Genomic DNA, 20,945 nt, shown 5'->3' with positions numbered 1-20,945 from the left:
TGAGTGTTCACTGCTGTTGATCATAGATTAACACTTGCATTGGATGTGAAATAATCTAGGTTTGATACTGTCCAAAATTCGTTATTGAGGTTCTATTAACTAATGTTGCTTTTTCCCACCTGTGCTCCTTGGCATCCTGTATGCCATCTTTTAGCTTGAAATTCATTACTTAAGTGGTGGCTATTGTTTCAGCAACACTTTGAAGGCAACCTAGAGAAAGCTGAGGCACAGGTCAGGCACCACCTGCCCAAACACAGCTTATCATGTCATCTAAACTCAGGCATCATAGTTTGCTTGAGGGGGACCAACAACAGGCCATGGGTTATTAGTTTAAGCTACACTGATCCTGTGAATCAGGCCATTTAGTAGACTGCAATCCCATACCTCAGTGGGGCTTACTTCTGAGTACACATGCATAGGATTGCATTGTAAGAAAACCAAATTAGAAATTTTAGAAGTGAGTTTAACGGGGGAGGGGCAGTTTAATGGATGTAAAACTTGCAAATTGAAGTAACAAGAGGTAAAGTATTATAAAGTTTAAAAAATGTGAGAAAATGTGAGCAGGGAACATATTTAGGTTTAATTCCTTGAATAGGTATTTATCTTTGAACCTGACACAGGTATGGAGAAATTCTATCTTGTCCGATATTTATTAAGATACTAAATTTTAAAAAGTTGGATAGAATAGTTCTGGCTTTTGTTTGGACCAACAGTCATTTGAAAATTGTTAAGACATGTTCTTAGCAAATCACTCAGAGAAGGGAGTTAGCATTCCATTCTGTTTGCATGTTTTTGTTATGTTTATTGCAAATAATTTTTCTCAGGAAGAAAAGTAGTAGAATTAGTCTGAATGAAGATAGTATATTAAATTCCCTTGGTGTTTGTATTCTACCATGTAGATAGAAACAAGCTGCTAGAGGATGTGCTTTATTTATTTATTGTTCATATTTATTTAAAAAACCACCTGTAAAGCAGTTGCTGTTAGATTTATACTATTACCTTAAAATAGGACAATAGTTTAAAAAAAGTACAAAGATTTAAGCAGATGCTAGATGGTAATTTGTAATGAGTGCTGTAGCTTCGTCTTGCATTGCAGAGCTTGGACAAAACAAGGGTAGGCAGCCTTTTGGGTTATGGGGACATTTGGCAATATGAAAACTGTCCCAAAGGACGTGTAACCTGCCCAAAAGCTTCAATATAAAACAGCGATCGGAGTCCCAACACACTGGATAGTTCTGTTGAATCCACAGTTTGCAGCACCAGGAGAAACTACAGTTCAGTACAGATAAACAAACTAGCACCTTTTGGTTGCGTAAGTGTTCACATCCTTGAGTCAATACTTGGTAAAAGCCTCTTTGGCAGAAATTACAGCTGCAAGTCTTCTTATGTAAGTCCCTGTCAGCTTTGCATATCTGGTTCCTGCAATATTTGCCTGTTCTTCCTGGCAGAACTGCTCCAGCTCTGTCAGTTTGGGTAGGCACTGTTGGTGAACAGTAACTTTCAAGTCTTGCCACAGATTCTCACTTGGACTGAAGTCTGCATTTTGACTGGGCCATTCTAAGATATCTCATTTCTTAGTCTCAAACAACTTCCTTGCTCCTTTGGCTGTGTGTTTATGAACTATGAACCTTCTGCCCCAGTCCCAGGTCTCTTGCAGACTAAAGCAGGCTTTCTTCTAGAAGTTTCTAGTATTCCGTGTAAATAGATTCTGCATGCCAAAAGACTAATACTACAACATTGGAGGATAATTGGCCACCTGCAATAACCCAATGGATGATTTTTCAAAATATTTGAATGGGTAGTTTTCAGGTGCAATTTACCAAGGGATAAATATGATTTTTTTTCTTATAGTAATCTTTAATGGTAGTATATTCTGCTACATAAAGTATAGAGAAAGGCATATAGTATGCTTTTGTTGCAATAGATTTACTTCAGTTTCATGTAAGAAAATTTCTACATTTTATTTTAGTTCATTTTTACCATTTCCCACTTTGTTTTAGTTCCAGTTTTGATTTTAAAATACACAATAAAAATAAATTTGGGTTTGCATCCATTAAGATTTCACATATGTATGCTTGTATTCTCTTTCTTTAGAGAAGGTAGTTTATTTGATAATGGTCTACTGTTTTAGCCTAGATTATGTCCAAAATAACTTTTTTAAGAAACTAAGAAAATATTTATGCTTGTAATTATTTTCACCTTAACCAGAATCCTCCTCACATTCTATAGGGTAATACTCCTACTGACTTCTTCTTCTAGGACACTGTCACAAAGTGCCTAATCTAAAAGTTTGCAAAATTTGAGCTTCCTAACTTTTATCTGTTTTTATTTTAACAAAAAAAAAAAAGCCCAGGGGACAAAACTACCTCAGAATCACCAGAGAAATAGCTGTGTGCAATGCTTCTATACCCCAAAAAGGCACAGAGCAAGGTTCAGTACAGATAATTTTGGTCTCATTTTAAAGCTAAGATTCTTAACCTCCAGCAAACAGAATTAAAATGCATTGAGGGTATGCTCTGCTATGATTTTTTTTTAAAAAATTAATATTAGCTCCCCAAACCGTTGTCATGCAGCGAAAAATTTGGTGGGCCTCGGATTTCTGTGAAGATTTTCTCATTTTGCATAATCTCAGGGAGCATTAAACTTTAAACTACCTGTACTTGCTGATAAAAAGAATGGCTGTTGATAGCGATCTCTTGGGGGGAAATTTTAGCCAGAGCAAAGGCTTTTCAGATTTAGCATTTTTCTTGCTTGAGGCACTTTCTGCCAGGATCAAAAATGACTCCAAGAAGAAACTTTTTTTTTTTTAGCCTAGATGATGGCTGCAGTGTTTAGGCATTATTAAGATAATGCACTTCTAGTAAGCCTTATGGCCTGTTTAAGTTTAATACTGTAGCCCTTAATGCAGTGATGTATAATTTCTGCTGTCATTTCATTCCAGACACCAAAAAAGGGCACATCAGCTCCATTAAAGCATCTTGCAAATTGTTTGTGATTTCAGGGTTTTGCCTTAAATTGCTAGCAATTTAGTATTGATGTTCCTTGCCTGTTCGACATTCTTTTTAATCTCAGTCAATCTTCTGAACTGCGTGCTTCAGCACAATGGAAAGGGTTTACCTAGACAGAGCCAAAGATAATTAAATGGAAAATAAAATGGGAAACAAAATGATCATAAAGTGGTGAGATGGGGGTGGGGCTGGCTTTTGTTTTGTATTAAAAAAAGTAAGGATGGATAAGCCATACAGCTTGGCTTTGTACAACAGGTAAATTAATATATAGCCCAATGCCATTGATTACTCTGAAGAAGAATGCTTTGATTCCTTGTTAATAATTCCTTGTTAGTAATGCATAAAAAGTAATGCACAAAAGCTTGTAGCATGTGTGGAAAGGAACATAGGAAGTAGCCTTATGCCTGCTGAGACCAGCTGATTTATTTAATACCCCACCTTTCCATCCAAGAATGGTGCTCAAGGAGGCTAACAAAATATTATTAAAAATGAAATCTGAATTAAAATATAACATAAAAGCAAAAAATGAAAAATGTAAAAGAATAAAAGAAGTATCAATAAAATAATAAAAGAAGTATTCTTCCAATATGCAGAGACTGATTCAGTCCAAATCAGCAGAACAGTGAGCAACAGACTAGAGTAGTTCAATATATATTCCAATCCCCACAAAAGGAGATGCTAAGTAGTGCAGCAAATACTCTGGACTGACGGAAGGATGAACAAGCGAATCTTAGTTCAAACCAAACCCAAACTTTCCCTGGAAGCAAAAAATAATGAAATGGAAGCTGTCATACAGGAAGGCAAGATTCACTGGAGAAGACAATCATGCTAGTAAAAGCTGAAGGCAGAAGAAGAAGAAGAATCAAGAAGGCTCAGTTCCATAAAGGAAGCCACAGCCTTGCCGTATAAGAGCGGAACAGGGCTGCCCAGATTTTGGAGGACATTCATTCATAGAGTCCTCATGTAAAATCAAACTCATGTTTAAATGACTGTGGTTGACCCAACTGTTTTTATTTTGAATAAAAAGCAGACCCGGGTTCCCAGTCAGGGACATGTTCTAATTTGAGCCCCCATGCTTATCTTTTAAGCATATTAAACATAATATGCACTTTTTTAACTCCCAAAGTTGTTGTTTACCCCAAGCAAGTCTTTAGGGGGCGTAACAGCCAGGAAGGGGCTTCTGCTCCATTTCTAGAGACTGAATTAATTTTAATCTTTTTATATAAGCTGAAATATTGAGTTTAAAAGGCCAACTGACACAATGGTTTTAAAGGCATGTCATTTTATTTAGATTAATTTTATGCTTGTTCTGAGTCCTAGTTTGTACACATTTGTATATTTATCTCCAACAAGTAAGTAAAGTTTGCTTTTAACCAAAAACCTGGTACATGTAATCTCATAATAATACTAATGTAAAAGATTGGAGAAAAGTCAACAGATAATTGGCAGGTTTATACTATTGTATCATTGCTCTGTGTAGTGCAGTCACAGCACTTAGAAGTACTGTGCTGGTGAGCTGCAATTATTATAAGTACTTTGCTATATATTGTTGATAGTGTGCACTTGAGTCCCATGGAAATTATCTGTATTCTTTTTCGGTCATAAGTCACGTTGAAAGCCTGAGTTAGAATAAGTACATATTAGAATGAATAAATAAATAATATAGCTTTATACCTGAATTCCACTCAGGGAGCAGATCAAGGCAGATCAGAGATCAGAATTCAGATTATGAAATCAAATGCTGAGTATGAATGCTAGATGGGTTTGTTTGAGAATTGTCTATGGAAGAATGTGCTGTATCAGAACCATAGAATCTTACCACTATGGAAACTGAACTCGTTCATGCATCTGAACACAGTGGAAACAGTCTCGAGTCTCACAAACATATGCCACCATAACATTCACAGCATTAGTATTAACATCCATTCACTAACATTTCTCCAAATCTATCTATGTTCCCATCCCCAAATTTATCCATATTCTGGTAGCACATCAGGGTTACATACAAAAATAATGCAATATTAATGCAGCTATAGATTACAGAATGCTGCAAAGTAACATACAGTTTCTGGAGCCCAGATAGTTCTAGTTGTACTGCTTTAGAATGACTATACAGCTCATTGTTCCCTTTTGTTTTTGTGTAGTACTTGGAAATAGATAGCATTGAATTCAATAGGATTGCATTCTAGACTTTAAAGTGCACTCATTTTGACATTCAGGGTCATCATAAAATTTAACACTAGATATTTAAGTTCTTTAGGAAAAAATCACTTGCTTGAGCATTAAAAACTAGTAAATTGTACAGAAACTAGTAAATTGTCCTTAGATAAAGTTGTGTCCTTGTTCTGACTGACATTGCAATGAAGACTTGCACTGCTTGCTGATTGCTCTCTGGCACATTACAAGGTGTTGGTTTTACTATTTAAAGGCCCGAGTGGCTTAGGACCTATATGTTTTCTCTCTAAATATACCTGGCTATTAAATACTGCAGAAGAGACCCTTTTGGCTAATTGGCTTCAAAGGGCATAATTGTCCTACATACTATGGAATGTCCTTCCTGAAGAACTAAGATTGGCCACCACTCTCTTGATTTTTAGAAACTGTGTGAAGACATTTAAATTTAGCCTTCTAAAATATGTAGCTTTAATGTTTTTAATATTCTTGTTTTTATTGTTATTAGTTTAATTGTTTTTAAATTGTTGTATTGTGCTCTGATGGCTTTTTAACATATGTTATTTAAATGCTAATAATAAGCAAATAATTTACAGAGCCTTGGGTTGTGTACTCTCGTGTATCACATGCATAACCCACCATAATAATCTGAACTTTCAAGTGTAGGTAGTGAGTGGGACAAGGTGCACAATCTCAAAGGTCATTGCTGAGCCCAAATACTTATTCATGCCATGTCTGAACCAAGCCCTCACACCAAACTCATTTGATTTGAGAGGAAGGGGAGAATCAATATACTTTCATTATCTTGTTTAATCTCCTTAGCACAGGCATCTCCAGCATTTTTGGGCCAGTGAACACACGTGGAATTTTGAAAGTGTGTCATATGCTCTCACCAAAGACTTGATGTTGCCAGTTCATAAAATGGTTGCGATGGTGGACATGGGTGTTCACAAAATTTTCAGTTCTCCCAGAAAGCAAACTGGAGAGACTAAAAGAAAAGCAACTTCCTCAACTATAGGGCAGTGGTAAAAGGTAAAACATAAAAAACCCTTTGCACCAAAATGAAGATGCTGTTGGAGAGCAGCACTTATCTTTGAAGCATGTCAGCCTCAGTGAATGTTTGGGCAGCCCAGTTTGAGCAAAACCCCATTAACATGGCTTGATGCTGTGGGGTGAGGAACCTTACACACTACTTTCATTTTGCAGGCGTCAGCTACTGAGACAGAAATTGGGCCCATGAGACTGACACAAGATCCAATTCAGGTGAGATTTCATTTAACTTTTGCAAGTTAGGACCACAGGTGGCACTGCATGTTAAACCATTGAGCCGCTAGACTATTGATCCCGAAGGTCAGCAGTTCGAATCCACATACCAAGGTGAGCGCCAACTTCTTTGTCCCAGCTCCTGCCATCTTAGCAATCTGAAATCATGCAAATGCAAGTAGATAAATAGGTACCACTTATTTACCACTTATGGGAAAGGTAACAGCGTTCTGTGCATCTTGGCATTTAGTCATGCCAGCCACATGACCACAGAAGTATCTTTTGACAATGATGGCTCTTTGGCTTACAAATGGAGATGAACACTGGCTCCAGAGTCAGACACAACTAGCACATATGTGCAGGGAAACCTTTACCTTTATAATGCAACCAGTGTCTGCAATCTACTTGCTCAAGAAAAAACCACATATCAATATATATTTTAAAGCTAGCATGAAATCTGTGTCCCTTAGATTCAAGGAACTGTGTGAAAACCAAATTCTGAACTAATTTAACTCACTCTAGAACTATAAACTGAACAAAATACAGCCACTACAGCTATGGGTATGGAGTTTAAAGTTTGCACAACTGTCTATTTGCATTCTCTGTCTTCTCCCATGTTTTGCTTTAGTATGAATCAGGCATTTGCTCATTGCAGAGTTATAGCTCTGACTAGCAGGCAGAGCTTGCAGCCAGAGACTGGCTTATCCAGTGTCTTTCTTGTTAGTGGCCATAACATTCTGTGGCAATGCTTTTCATAGGATAATTGTATATGGGGCCAAAAAAAATGGAAGACTTTCTGAACAATAATAATGTCGGAAATTATTTTATACCATATAAATGGTTGGGCCATTATGCTCACTTAAGGCTACAGTGCTCTGACTAGCAGCAGCTTTCTGGGGTTCCAGTCTTTCCCATCCCCACATGGAGAAGTCAAGAATTGTACCTGGAACCTTCTAGGAGCAAAACACGCTCTCCCATGGAGCTGCTGTCCTTCTCTGTTGGATATCAGCACCATCCATTAACAGAGGAGGAGTTACCCAATTTTAAAATAAATTTATGAGGAGGCCAGAGCAGAGGTTTGCTTTTGTCCATCCCCTCAACTTTGAGCATTGGTATCGTAATGAATTTTGCATGGTTCTAACAGACAAGAAAAAATCCATATTGATGAGATAAAACCAGAAAGAGTTTTAAAGAGACCACTGACATGCAGGAAATAATATGTGGCATGTAGGTAGCTCTGAAGAGACTATGAAGGGGGAGTCTCTACAAGATGTTTTTATAACCTATCAGTTACATGCACAGTTTGGAGGATGGTGGATAAAGTAGGCAGTTTGCTATAGGCACAGTGGGAGTAAAACAATAGGGTTGAATGTAATTAAGACAGACAACACACACACACACAGCCTTCAGGACAGGCAAGTATTAGTATATCTAAGGTGTGCTCCCAAAGAAAGACCATACAGGACAGGCACATTAGCATACCTAAAGTGTATGTGGAGAGCAAGACTTGCAGCATGGATGCCTGATCAGATCGTGAATCCCATCGTAAGTTGAAAGCTGTGCTTATGATGTCAGGTTTCAGCAGCCATATTATCCTGACTTAACCAGTTATCAATATTTTTTAGAGGAATGTTGCAGCTCAATGGCATCAGGAGTTTTCAGGAGTGCTTGATCTATAAAACCTAGTGGTCTGATTAAATCAGTTCAGCAGCATCTTGTAGTGATGCCGCAGTTACCATTTGAATTTAGAATGAGAGTGCACAACCTCAGGCCTGTCAGACAAATTACTTGAAATCCCTGTCCAATCCTCAAGAAACAGCCTTATCCTTTCCCCACAGCCACACTTGTTTTGTGGTTTCCGTGGTTCTGTGTAGTTTTCTCTCTATTCTAAAAGTGGGAAGTGCCTCTCCTAAGGCTTTGCTACTGGCAGCAAGGACTTTAAGCTAAAAGAATCTGCTATTTTTTTAGTAGTTTGCTCCCACTTTTATTTTGCCTTCAGTCCTGCCCAGCCTCCTAGAGCTTCTCTGAAAGGGAATTCAGCTCTCAGGCTTAAAGAGGTTTAATTTCCCAGTTTAGAAGGCTGAAATGTGTTAATTAGATCCAGCTACAAGCACCTAACAATTTATTATTATTATTATTATTATTATTATTATTATTATTATTATTATTATTACTGGTCATATGTTGACTATTGCTTATTGTTAGGAAGTAAGCATTTCTGCTAACACTCTTAGAATCACATTACCAGTTCCCAGGACCAAGTTCACTAATTTTCATCTGGCTATACATAGTAAGACAGATAAAAGTTGGCTTTTTCCTTTATTCTTCTTCCTTTTTTTTTTTTTTTTTGACACATTAGAACAAATTTTTCTTACCTGTCCCAGAGAAACCAACAGGACAATCTGTTCATGTTAAACAGGGCCTTGAAACATTTGACATTTCATGCTACAGAAGTTCTAGTTGAGTAGTTTGAATGATTCTTGGTGAACCTTTTCTTTGTTTTATTATATTTATTCTAAAGCAAAGTTTATTTCCTTTTTAAACTGATGGACTGCTATGTTTAATTGCAAATGGAGTAGTCTGTTGACTTATGTTCCTGGCTGTACAATTTGAAAACTGCTAATAAATGTTACAAAGCTGACAAATACTTTCCTTTCATAAAGAGTGCTCATTAAAAATATGAATTATTAACATTGTCAATTTCTAATTCAGTACAGGCAGATCAAAGTAAAGATACAATGTATTTGAACTCAAGCCTACAGAATCCTTTTAGGATCCCCAGGAGACATCTCCTGGAATCAGAAAGCCAACAAAAATGTAACATAACCTGTTTGGGTAATGTCTGTGCTGTACCAAATTAAAGAGGGGGTGACTGGTTTGCAGTATTAACCTTTGGTCCATTAAGGACTTTACTACCATTGCAATGGGTTTGATTATTTTTGCCCATAATTTATTGCCAGTAAGCTTATCTGTTTGATTTTCTTTTAGATCTAGGAAATACTACATTTGCTTTAAATTATATAAGCATACAGTGAACAGCCATTCAAAAATCTGATTTAAATTCTGCTTTTTGGGAAGCATTGGAAGTTGTAATTTTAAAGACAGGCATTGTGATACTTTAATGCTAAACATTAATCGAGTAAGATCTGCAGTTAAGAAGACCTTTCAAGTGTATTGTTAGACTGGTTTCTGTGTTTTATAGGTGTTATTGATCTTTGCAAAAGAAGACAAACAGAGTGACGGGTTCTGGTGGGCTTGTGATAGAGCTGGATATCGGTGCAACATTGCTCGGACACCAGAATCAGCACTTGAATGCTTTCTTGATAAACACCATGAAATAATTGTTATAGATCATAGAAACTCAAGATACTTTGATGCAGAAGCCATCTGTCGGTAAATGTCTTTTCTTTATATGATCTCTGCAGTACATGCTGTTGTGCAATATTTCCATTTTCGCTTTACATAGAAACATAGAAATAGAGCAAGTCAGAAGGGGTCTCCCGGGCCATCTAGTCTGACCTCTTGCACCAGCTGGCTCCGCTCCTTTAATTCTTTAATTTAATTTACTCCTTTAATTTACTTTAATTCTGCCACTTTAGTTGTAAGTAGACATCTCATATGACTGAATGCTCTTCCATACACAATAAACAAATTCATTCCTGTTTATTGAAAGCTAGATGTCAGAGAGGAAATGAGCCTAGAACCCTCTCCCTAACTGCTAGGCTTCTATGCTGAGCGAGTATTTGTATGGAAGAATATCCAGACACATGAGCTCCTAACAGTCTGGTCTAGTATTATTTGAGACACATTTAGCACTTCAGTGAGATCAAGGCCTCTGTAGTGATTGGGCTGCTTCCCTTAAAAACAGTGTTTTAAGCTGGAAAGCTTGGACTCAAGGGAACTAGATGAAGAAAAGGAGGGACTGGAATGCATTCCTGAAATGACAAAGATAACAAGTGAAGCTAGCCAAGTGGCTGGTCCACTACCTCTGGTTCCGGGAGAGGCACTGTAGAAAAAGGAGGGGCAGAGTTGGAGGAGGTGAGTTCATCAACCCAGTGGTTCACCAAGAAGCCAAACAGGTGGAGAGCTGAGTAATGTCCAGTGTCATCTAGCCTACAAACAGCACAAACCTCCCTAAGAGTGGAGCAAACCTGTGCTGGAAGGGAGGGGAAGGCGTGTGTGTGTGTGTGGAGGGGGGGGGGCCAGATTGGAATCAAGTCCTGACATGGGCAAGAGTGAGCTCTGCCAATCAGAGAGAGCACTTCTTTGACCGATGTTACTTTTGACCCAATACTCTGTACTGGAAAGCCCACTTAGCTCAATAAAGGACTTTTGCCTTGATCTGCTGGAAAGGGAAAAGGGAGAGGCATGCAGAGTGGGATGGTGTAAATTATTCACCTTCAACAGCAGGGCAATGGACCCAGTGGCCTTCTTGGCCCCTTCCAGCTCTACTGTTTTATGATTCTACTCTCATGACAGCCTCCTGTAACTATAGGACTAGAAGGTATAAAGATGGATTTGAAAACTGGGAGATGCTTCTCAGCAAACCAATCCCAATATTTTGCTGTGCTGCTGAGAATGATAAGCAATTAAATTTAGATCTGGTTTAGCAATACTCTGTGCTAGTTTAGGGCCCCTTTGGGGCATAGTATCACTGGTTGCATGGCAGAGCATGCAACTGAACCAAATTGGTAAAAATCAGGTTTAGCTACAAGAATGAGTGGATCTAGTAGTGTTTTGAAGTTTCAGATGCTATCAGCGAGGTTCTATTCTAAAAGTCAGACTTGGATTGCAGTGTGTGCATGCTCTACCCAAGGGAGAAGCCCGTGGCTGCATTTATTGTTTTCAGTGCTGAAGAGACACTGCCATTGTGGCCCTGCTCCTTCAGCAATAAGAACTGCTGGGAAGAAGGCCACCTTCAAAATGACAGTGTCTCTTAATGTCTGGGCATGTTACAAAATAGCATTGAACTGTTTAATTTCTGAAATTGAAAATCATTTTATCAGCTATGCTATGGAATTTACTTATTTTAGGTCAATTCGTGCTACAAAGCCTGCTGAACATACTGTAATACTAGCTGTTATTCCACAAATGTAAGTATTTCAGAAAATATATTTTCCTTACAATAATTTTTCAGTAAATGGCTATGGTTAGCCAATGAATAAAGTATCTTAGCAAAGATCACACTTAGCTTCTATGGACTTGGTGTTCATAGGTGCTGTAGAAATTAAGGTGCCATTACAAGGTAGATGCTTGTATGTAGACTAAACTTAGATTTTTAACTCTGACTGCTTTAACTGTCTGGAAAAAAACCATAAGAATATAAAGTTTCAATGATAGGAAATAAAGAGAAGTCTCCCATGAAAATCTTACACTAGATCTATTTATTGGAAAGATTGGTTCATTTCAGAATGTGTTTAGCCATCTTATGACTGGAATTTCATTTGCAATCCAAAAATCCCCTAAGGGCAGCCTTTTCCAACCTGGTGTGTGTTGGACTATAATTCCTATCATACCCTGATGACATGGCAAATGGGTTTCTGACTGTGGGTGATGGGAGGTGGAGACCAGTACTTTTGGAGGGCCCCAGGTTGGGAAAGGCTGATGTAGGACATAATGCCATCATCACTGAAAATGCTTACAAGAGTAAACTTACATTGGCTAAAATTCAATTAAAGCAAAACTCCATTCCTTTGAAGACAATGTTGGGTTCTGCTCTTAGCCAATTTATATTGTGCAGCTTAGATTTTTTAATCTTGCTGAACTGATGTTGGCAAGAAATAACAAATAAGGAAAGGCAGTAGGTGGAAAACTAAAAAAGTACAATAAATGTGTATTTCAGGATTTATTGTTGATTATTTTCAATATGTATGAATCTCTCTTGCACTGAGATATCAGAATGTTTCAGGTTTCAAGTAACCATATTTTCTGAACCGCTACAGGTCTGCTGGCCAAGAAGAAGTTTCTGTTCTCCCGCTCCTCCTTGTAGGTTTCAACAGGGTATGTATAAATTATTCTAACTTTCTTGTAGCAATAAACAACTAATCTATCAATTTGCAGCAGTTGCTTTCTGTCAGTGATGGATTGTTCATGATGGCAGCCACATAGTTATGCTACATGTCACCTCTGAGACTCCCTCAGCTCCTCCACATTTTATATCTAAATGTTAGAGAAGGAAGCAGAGAAGTTAAGGAAAGCCTACTGTAAACTACTCACTGTTGTTTCAGGAGGTGAAAGGGTACTGGCAAATGCATTTCTGCAAGCCTGGACATGAATTACTGTGGCAAATGCCAAGATGTGTTTTCTTCTCAGAATTAGGATTCTCTAATGGTATAATTAAAATAATATTTTATGTATTATTACATTTATAGCTCATCTTTTCTCCTCCTCCAAGGAGTGCAAGGAGTGTAAATGACGTTTACATGGTCTGCCTGCCATCCATTTGATCCTGATAGCAACCCTGTGAGGTGGGTTGTGCTAAGAGTCAGTGACTGGCCCAAAGTGTCCCAGTGACCTTCATGGCTTAGAATCTGGTTCTTCTGAATCCAGTCCAACACTAACCACTGCACCACACTGTCTGTATAACTGTCTGTATAACTCTATCCTAGCTGGGACAGGGTAGCCAGCAGAAATCAGAAGGTGGCCATGCTGACTGGAACTTGGCCTTCAGGTTAACTGTGCAAACAAAAAGGGTCTAAGTTATGGGTCCTTAAACTACGGCCCATGGGTTTTGGCCTGCCTCAGAGCTTTTGGACACTAACTATCCGGCCTGCCTCAGAGCTTTTGGACACGCTTGGAGAAAACGATCTCCGAGTGAGTCCCAAAGCTCTGAGCCGGCGCTGGCGTAATCAGTGGGGAGATGGCCTTGGTTGCAGTCACGCTCGTGTGGGGAAGACGGGCGTGATCGCGGTCATGCTTGGGGGTGGAGATGGCCACGATTGCACCCGCCTATCCCTGCACGAGTACATCCGTGCCTGCCGCTGCCTTTCAGCTGGTCCCCTGTTGAAAAAAGTTTGAGGACCCCTGGTCTAAGTACAAGGTCCAGAAGGAAGCTGCTGTTTCTCCTAGCAACTGCCCAATTTCCATACTGGGGAATTGTGGTTTTAGAAGAATGCTTGAAAAAACAATGAAAACAAGGAGAAGCCAGCAGTCATATTTTATACAGGAGGTTACATTTCATATTTTTGTTCAGGTTCCAGTTTCCACCTTGTTTGTTTAGTTGTTCCAAATCTTTTTGAAATTGAGTCCCTCTCATAGTTAAAAACCAACCCACCAGCCCCTCCTCCCAATAAAAAAATAGGTGTTTCCAGGCAAAGTTTTTATTGAGCAATCATTTTGACATCAGGCACAGAATTTTACCCCAGATAATGCCTTCCATCTTTCCTGTGTTTTTCCACCATGTCCATATTTTGTCTATGCACACACACACACACACACACACACACACACACTCTCTCTCTCTCTCTCACCATTAACAAGGGAAAGAAAGAAGAGTTACACAATCCCTTTTGATTGTTAGTGGTAGAAATCCTCTTTCTGGAAGCACCAAGTGCTACAGTTAGCTTCTCATTAAAAGGTTTTTAAAAGAATTTGGCCTCTCTTTTATATTCTAGACTTGGCTCTTTCCCTTTCTTAAATTTATGTTTTGTTTGATTATGAACCTGCAGGTATGGCTCTCTGCTTCTTTCCTGCCTTTTGCTCACTGCTTAGATATTGCTGCCCAAGAGTTAACCAGTATGATAATGCAACATCATGTGGTCCTACAAAATATTGGACTTACTAAGGAGGAGGTTGTTTGTTTGAATGTAACACTACTCTATGGTTTTACATCATGAACACTAGGTTCACCTGTTCTCCCTCCTGCATCCTTGTTCATTTTGTGGCACAGCTGGAAGCATTCAGTTCCGCTTTTAAACTAACTTGTTCCTAAATGGAACTTGGTTGTTGCCTGTAGAATTCCATGGGCAATTCATGGTTGGACACTGAATGAACAAAATGCTGGACAGGATGGACCCTTGGTCTGGTCGAATAAGGCTCTTGTGTTCTTTTGACTTCCTTGTTTATTTCTGTATAACCCAATAGCCAAAACTCTCAGCTATGTGTTTAGTTTAAACAAGCCAGCTTCAGTAACTATATTTTGAAGTCAGCTTGTTTGGAACTAACAGGTATTAATGTTAAGGAAGGAACTTCAGAAATGTTCAAGGGAAATCTGGTAGTAGGGCTGGAAGATACCTTCATACAACTGTGTATAGCACAAGTGGGGATACTTGTTTTCTTCCTAAGGCAACCTTTCCATAGCTGGCGCTCTCCAGATGTTTTGCACTACAGATCCCATCATCCTTGCTCATTGGCTGAGCTCCCTGAGGCTGATGAATGTTTTAGTCCAAACCATCTGGAGAACACTGGGATCATGATACCCTGTCTAAAGTATTTCTGAGTGAGGAGGGCGTTAATTTGTTCGGGTTGCATGCTGGTAAGTTGCCAGCAGGGGTAGAGTTAACATGAGTAGGGCTACTGTATTTCTTCTCTTTCTGACAACCCTTATTCTTTTTTTCGGATAACCTTTCTCTTTTTCTTCACCTCCACCTTTCATTAAGATGAAGTGGGAAGTTGTCTGATCTGTTCATATGCAGGAGCTTGTGAATTAGACCAGGGGCTGTAGGTTGCCAACCTCTTCTAGAGCTTCCTTAGAGTAGATGATATGGGCAAGATGGGCCAATGGTCAGAGTTAATATAAGGCAGCTTCATATATTGGTTTTGATTATACCAGGACTTAAATTTTTGTCCAAATCACTATAACCAATTACATCTACTTCTCTATTTTGGTCTTATCCTCTTCCCACCACAGAGATTTTTGGAGAATAGCAGCATCATTGCTTGTTACAACGAACTGATTCAAATAGAACATGGGGAGGTACGATCACAATTCAAACTACGGTATGTGAACATAGATGTAAAACTGGTTCAGTTCCATGATTGGCTTATAATGGACTCATAATGCTGTATTCAAGTAGTTCTGTATAGATGCCTCTGTTTGTATTGCTTGTATATGAGCTGCAGAGTCATGCACACAAGTAGTTCTGTAGAGGTCTGAAGCTAGGTTTATAGACACGTTGTTGCCCAAATGGGTCTGGTTCCATGCTTTAGGGAGAATGGGTAACTAATTAATCCTCCTTCCAGAATAGATGTTATGTGGGGAGTTCCCACTCAGTCCATGTCTCTTTCATCCTCCTGCAATCTTGTCTTTCTTGCATTCCAGACACATTCTTGGTCATACCTGTTCACCTGACCTGTTCATTTCTTTCCTCCACCATCCACCATTTGATGGCTTCCTGGTTTTTTAAAACTACATTTTCCATCCATTCTAAAAGGCCAGAAAGCCTCTCCTTGGCAGAAAGAGCTTTAAGACACAATATGCTTGCATGTTCTGTATTTTGCCATTGGCACTGCCCCTTTGCTTTCCAACCCACACACTGTGACAATACAGTCCCCAAGAGCTTCTCCAAAATGGAATTTGGCCCTCAGGCTCAAAGAAGTTCCCCACGCCTGATTTAAGTACAGCGCTTTGTACACAGATGTACTTTGCACATCTGTGGGTGAAATTTGACTTTATCTTGGCAAACATACATTCTCAAATCCACATTTGGCTGGTATAAGAGGAACAGGGAAGTCAGGTAGGAATTTAAAGAGGAGGATCACTCAACTCCTCATCCATCTGCAAATGACCCCCACTGTTTTTTCTTCAACCAGTATATTTGTAGCTATGGAACCTGTTTGGATTGGAAAACTAGTTAAAATAGCTAGAAGTGTGTATTTGCAGTGAAGAATATTGGGCAGGAAAAATTTAACCACTCGTTCTTTGTTCCACCCTGTGAGTAGACATTATATTAGTCTCTTTCCATAGCTATGGATAAATGCACTGTTTTTCTTTTTTTAAAAAAGTGTTGATGGAAAAACATAGGGAAAATCAATATTATTCAGTGTTCCTAAGGCTTCACAAGAAAACCCACAACCCTGTTAATTGAGATGGTGTGCAGGGAACATTTTTAGGGTGCTTGAATTGCACGGGTCCAAGTCTTCCAGTTTTTACCTTATGGTTTTATACACTCTCTATTACTTATTGTTATTATTATTATTAAAAGTTTTATTTACTCTATATTACTCTGTCAAACCAATATTTTCTAAGGAAAGAATTTTTTATAGCAAATCTCCCTTGTTTTTGTGTATGATCTATACAGTGGTGGACTCCTGTCCACTTAGCAGTATTAACAGTATACAATCATATGTGAATTGCAGGGCTTGCAACTCAGTGTTCACAGCTCTGGAACACTGCCATGAAGCTATAGAAATAACCAGTGAAGATCATGTGATTCAGGTATGGAAAAGAACATCTATTTATCAAACACCATTTTATCATCTGTATGCATAAGTTTGGGCTGTGTTCTTGCTTTCCTGTGTTAATCTGTTGATGAGAATTCCTGCTAGGGAAATGTGCTTACTGGATACAGTGGGAGAATGCTGAATTCCTTAAGTTCAAGCTCTCCTTGTGTTGTTGTCGCTACATGCAATCAAGGCATCTCCAGCTTGATCCTATGAATGAATACACTCCAAAATGCCCTGCCCTTGACAGCCCTGCTCACTCTAGGCTGTGGCTTCCTTTATGAAGTCAGTTCCTCTCATGTTTGATCTTCCCTTTCTTCTGCCTTTGATTTTCCCCAGCATGCTTGTCTTTTCCAGTGAGTCTCAACTTCTCATGACGTCTTGCCTTCTCATTGTTTTACAGTATGTTAACCCAGCCTTTGAACGGATGATGGGCTATCAAAAGGGAGAACTAATAGGAAAGGAGCTTACGGAGCTTCCAAAAAGTGACAAAAACCATGCAGACCTATTGGATACGATCAACACATGCATCAAAAAGGGAAAAGTAGGTAATGAGCTAAACTGTACCTGCATGCTATGGGGCTGAATAGTGGTAAAAATACATTCTTTTAGTTTTTCTTTTGTTAAATTACAAACTTCTGACAAGACTCCATCTCATCTTGTGCTTTGTTGGAGAATATAGCTCATGAATCATGAAAATCTATTATTCTTTTAGAGAAGGTAGGGGTTCCAAAGGTTCCTTTGGGTTTGAAAGGTTATAGCTATGATTCATAGAACCTGAGTAATTAAGGCTTTGATATTTAGAATAGAATCTGGCTTTTCTTTCCTGGAATTTGGAGACCTTGCCAGAATCACAAAGCTTCTTTGCCTGTTCTCTTCCCACAATGGAGCAATGATTTATTTTCCTGTGGTTCTTCTTCGACAGCAACTGGCACTTAATTCAGAGCCCTGTTTTGTGGAAAACCCTCTCTTTCTCACAATATGCTTTTCAGGGAGGTATTTCATTACCCACACATATACTTTTTGCATGTTTTGTTCCTTTGCACTAAACTCTGCACAATGGCAGCACAGAGTTAAACTATGGAATTTGTACTCATGATGTACTAACAATGATTACCATTTTAGATGGCTTTAGAAGGGCTTAGACAAAGTAATGGAGGGTCAGGGTACCAGTTGCCACTTGTCATGATGGCTAAATATTGGCCCCAGTGCTGGAGGCTCTATAGCCTCTATAGCCAGTGCTGGGAACATGAGCTGGAGTCCTTGCACTCAGTCCTGCTTGTGCGCTCAGTGAAGGTGGTTGGTCACTGAGTGCAGAGAATGGTGGACTAGAGTGTCCTTTGGCCTTGGTCAGTGAGGCTTTTTCTATGTTCTTCCGGTCTCAAGCTGAAACCTACAGCAGCATAATTCTGAGCTGCTTTGCGTGTGATTTTTAAAGGAAAAGCAGCATATAAATTAAAATCTAATGAAAATGTCTGCTCAAATTGTATGTATTCCTCTGCATTGTGAATTATTTGTATTTCCTATATCTGCTAGTTAAAGGGATGCCAAATTACAACAGCTGAAAGTTGTGTTATCTGCGGCAAGAAAACAAGTCGTTATACAGTGTTTTATTTAAATATATTTGCTACATACATTTCCCATCTGGTACCATACAGATGATTTGGGTTTCAGGTCTCATCAGCCCCACGCAGCCAGTGGTCAAGAATGTCGAAAGTTGTAGTCAAAATAGCTGCAGGATACCACATTAGGGAAGATTGGTATAGTGCCATGAAATGTTGCCTTCTTTGCATTATTTGTTCTTGAGTGTGATTTTTGTTTGACTTGTGTAGGAATGGCAAGGAGTTTATTATGCACGGAGGAAATCTGGAGATAGTATTCAACAGCATGTGAAGATAACACCTGTGACAGGCCAAGGAGGGTAAGTGGCTCAACTAAAAAGAGCAGTTTATTTTAATGCTTTTTGTTTTATATGTGCATAAATCCATGCACAAAAAATCTAGTTGTGGCTCAGTGTGTGTGTGTGTGTGACTATTTTGTTTATATGAATTTAGTTGAATCATGGCTAATTCCTTGCAAACTGTTTAGAGAGTTACTAAATGACGTGTAAGGGTGGTGGAGACGTTTCTGTGTTATCCAGGACAATTCCACTTATCTCAATTTGCACTGTGTATACAAAAGAGCAAAATCATTGCTCAAAGCACTGCATGGTACTCAATGTAAGGAGAGAAAAAAATGTAGCAATGCATTCTCAGAATGATAGACAAAGGCCTGCAAATCTAATACTTTAGGGCTGTGTTACATATTACATATTTTCACACATTCATGCAAAAACAAAACCCTGTTTGTATCCATAGAACTGCAGGTACTATAAGCACAAATCCACCTTAGGGTGCCATCCAGTTAGGCTATCTATAACCTTCTGGACTTGGAGGATGTGGGCATCCAATCAAGCATCTTGCCCTGCAAAAGATATGGGTGGCTGATTTCAGCCATCTGTGGCTTTTGCTCTACTCATGAGGAGAAGGGACTGAGGCACAGCTAAGATTCCCCATATCCCTGCATAGCTTCGCTCCTTCCGTGTCTGCCCCAGAATACGCCCTAGTGTCAGCTCCGAAGTTGCACTTCTAGCCAATATGGAAGAAAGCATGTCATCTGCACATGACGCAGTGGGAGGGTGATCTCTGGTCAAAGTCCCCATTCTTGTGTCTAGTGACTGTATGGTTTCACTTTAGTGTTTCTAAACAAGTAAGCATTCATGCTAGGGTGCTAAATTGTATTCTTTCTTTCTGGATTTTATTTCTATACCACCCAAAAGCCAAAGCTCTCTGGGCAGTGTACAACAGCACATTAAAAATACAGCATAAAATATACCACATACATTTTTATAACTAGGCTGTCATACAAATTTTAAAACCAAATTTAAAACACATATAAAAATTACAATAATTTAAACAAGGCAACTCTTAGGACCTGTGTAAGCAACTAACGAAGCTCCAGTAAACAAATTAAATGCCCTGCAGTAGATGCACTTATATGGGCACCAAAAGGATAGTCAGGTTAATGTCAGATAGGTCTCCATGAAGAGCTCACTCCATAACTGGGGAAACTGCCACTGAAAAGGTCACTAAGCAGTTTCTTAAAATATAATAATATTGAGTGATCAAAAATTTAAAAATAAGTATAATAGCATGTCCACAGCAGGTTACAATTCTTCTGTTCTGGAATCTGACAAGATTCGCTCACTTGCTCTCCCCCTGCCTCTTCTTTCATTCTACAGATAAAGTTTTGCATCTACCTACATGTTTGCCTTGTTCAATCACTTCTTTTAGACAGTGTTACAGCTTACGATTCCAAGGTCCACTTCCATAACAATCTTACCTTGAGTATAGGAAGTTGTATAGCCAGACCACTGGTCCACCTAGCCCAGTTTTGTTGAAACTGACTGTCAGTGTCTCTGCAGTGTTTCATCCCTACCTGGAGAAGCTGAAAATTGAACTAGAGACCTGTGAATGCAAAGTATACACTTGGTCACTGAGCCACGGCCCTTTGCTATAGCCCTTTGGCAAACTGCACTAAAGTTACTGGGCAGCAAAGAAGGAAGGAAGGAAGGAAGGAAGGAAGGAAGGAAGGAAGGAAGGAGGAAGGAGCCTGCAGTAAAATTATATGCCTAGGATTATCCTGAAAATCATGGAAAAATTCTGAGTGCCCTTAACTATTGTTTTCCTTTCTCAGTAACCAAAATGTAGAATATAAATATTATTGACCTACCTCATAGACTGAGCTCAATAAACAATAATATTTATAGTGTGTTTAAACAAATAAATCGGTCAGACCCTGGGTTTAATTTTACAAATTGGCTGGCTAGAAATGAATTTTACCATTAATTACGGTATAATTATTATATTCTTGACAGTGAGTTATTTTTATATTGATAGGAAAATCCGCCATTTTGTGTCTATCAAGAAGTTGTGTTGCACCAATGACAGTAACAAACAGGTAATATGTTTCCTGCATAGTATGATGACACAATTGTAACTTTTTAACTTAACAGCTAGTTTTCTTTATCCTATCTGTTTATTATATAATGTTTAAAATATAATTGGCAAGTCATACTTTCTT

General features: G+C 38.8%; 1 protein-coding gene across 2 annotated transcripts in view; it reads left to right on the top strand.

The window, feature by feature from the left end:
- The window catches only part of PDE8B (phosphodiesterase 8B), a 58,143-nt gene that overhangs the window by 14,602 nt on the left and 22,596 nt on the right, over positions 1-20,945 (top strand). For both annotated transcript variants that reach the window (XM_044446410.1, XM_044446411.1), the window contains 9 exons: positions 6,387-6,443; positions 9,646-9,836; positions 11,477-11,536; positions 12,386-12,443; positions 15,292-15,380; positions 16,740-16,818; positions 17,227-17,367; positions 18,656-18,744; positions 20,762-20,822. In XM_044446410.1, coding sequence (XP_044302345.1) covers positions 6,387-6,443; positions 9,646-9,836; positions 11,477-11,536; positions 12,386-12,443; positions 15,292-15,380; positions 16,740-16,818; positions 17,227-17,367; positions 18,656-18,744; positions 20,762-20,822 — 825 coding nt within the window. The remainder of the gene's footprint in view (positions 1-6,386; positions 6,444-9,645; positions 9,837-11,476; positions 11,537-12,385; positions 12,444-15,291; positions 15,381-16,739; positions 16,819-17,226; positions 17,368-18,655; positions 18,745-20,761; positions 20,823-20,945) is intronic.

Source organism: Varanus komodoensis, unplaced genomic scaffold (assembly GCF_004798865.1).
Source record: "Varanus komodoensis strain SLA01 unplaced genomic scaffold, ASM479886v1 scaffold5, whole genome shotgun sequence".
NCBI lineage: Eukaryota > Metazoa > Chordata > Lepidosauria > Squamata > Varanidae > Varanus > Varanus komodoensis.
This window is presented reverse-complemented; position numbering and strand designations above follow the sequence as displayed.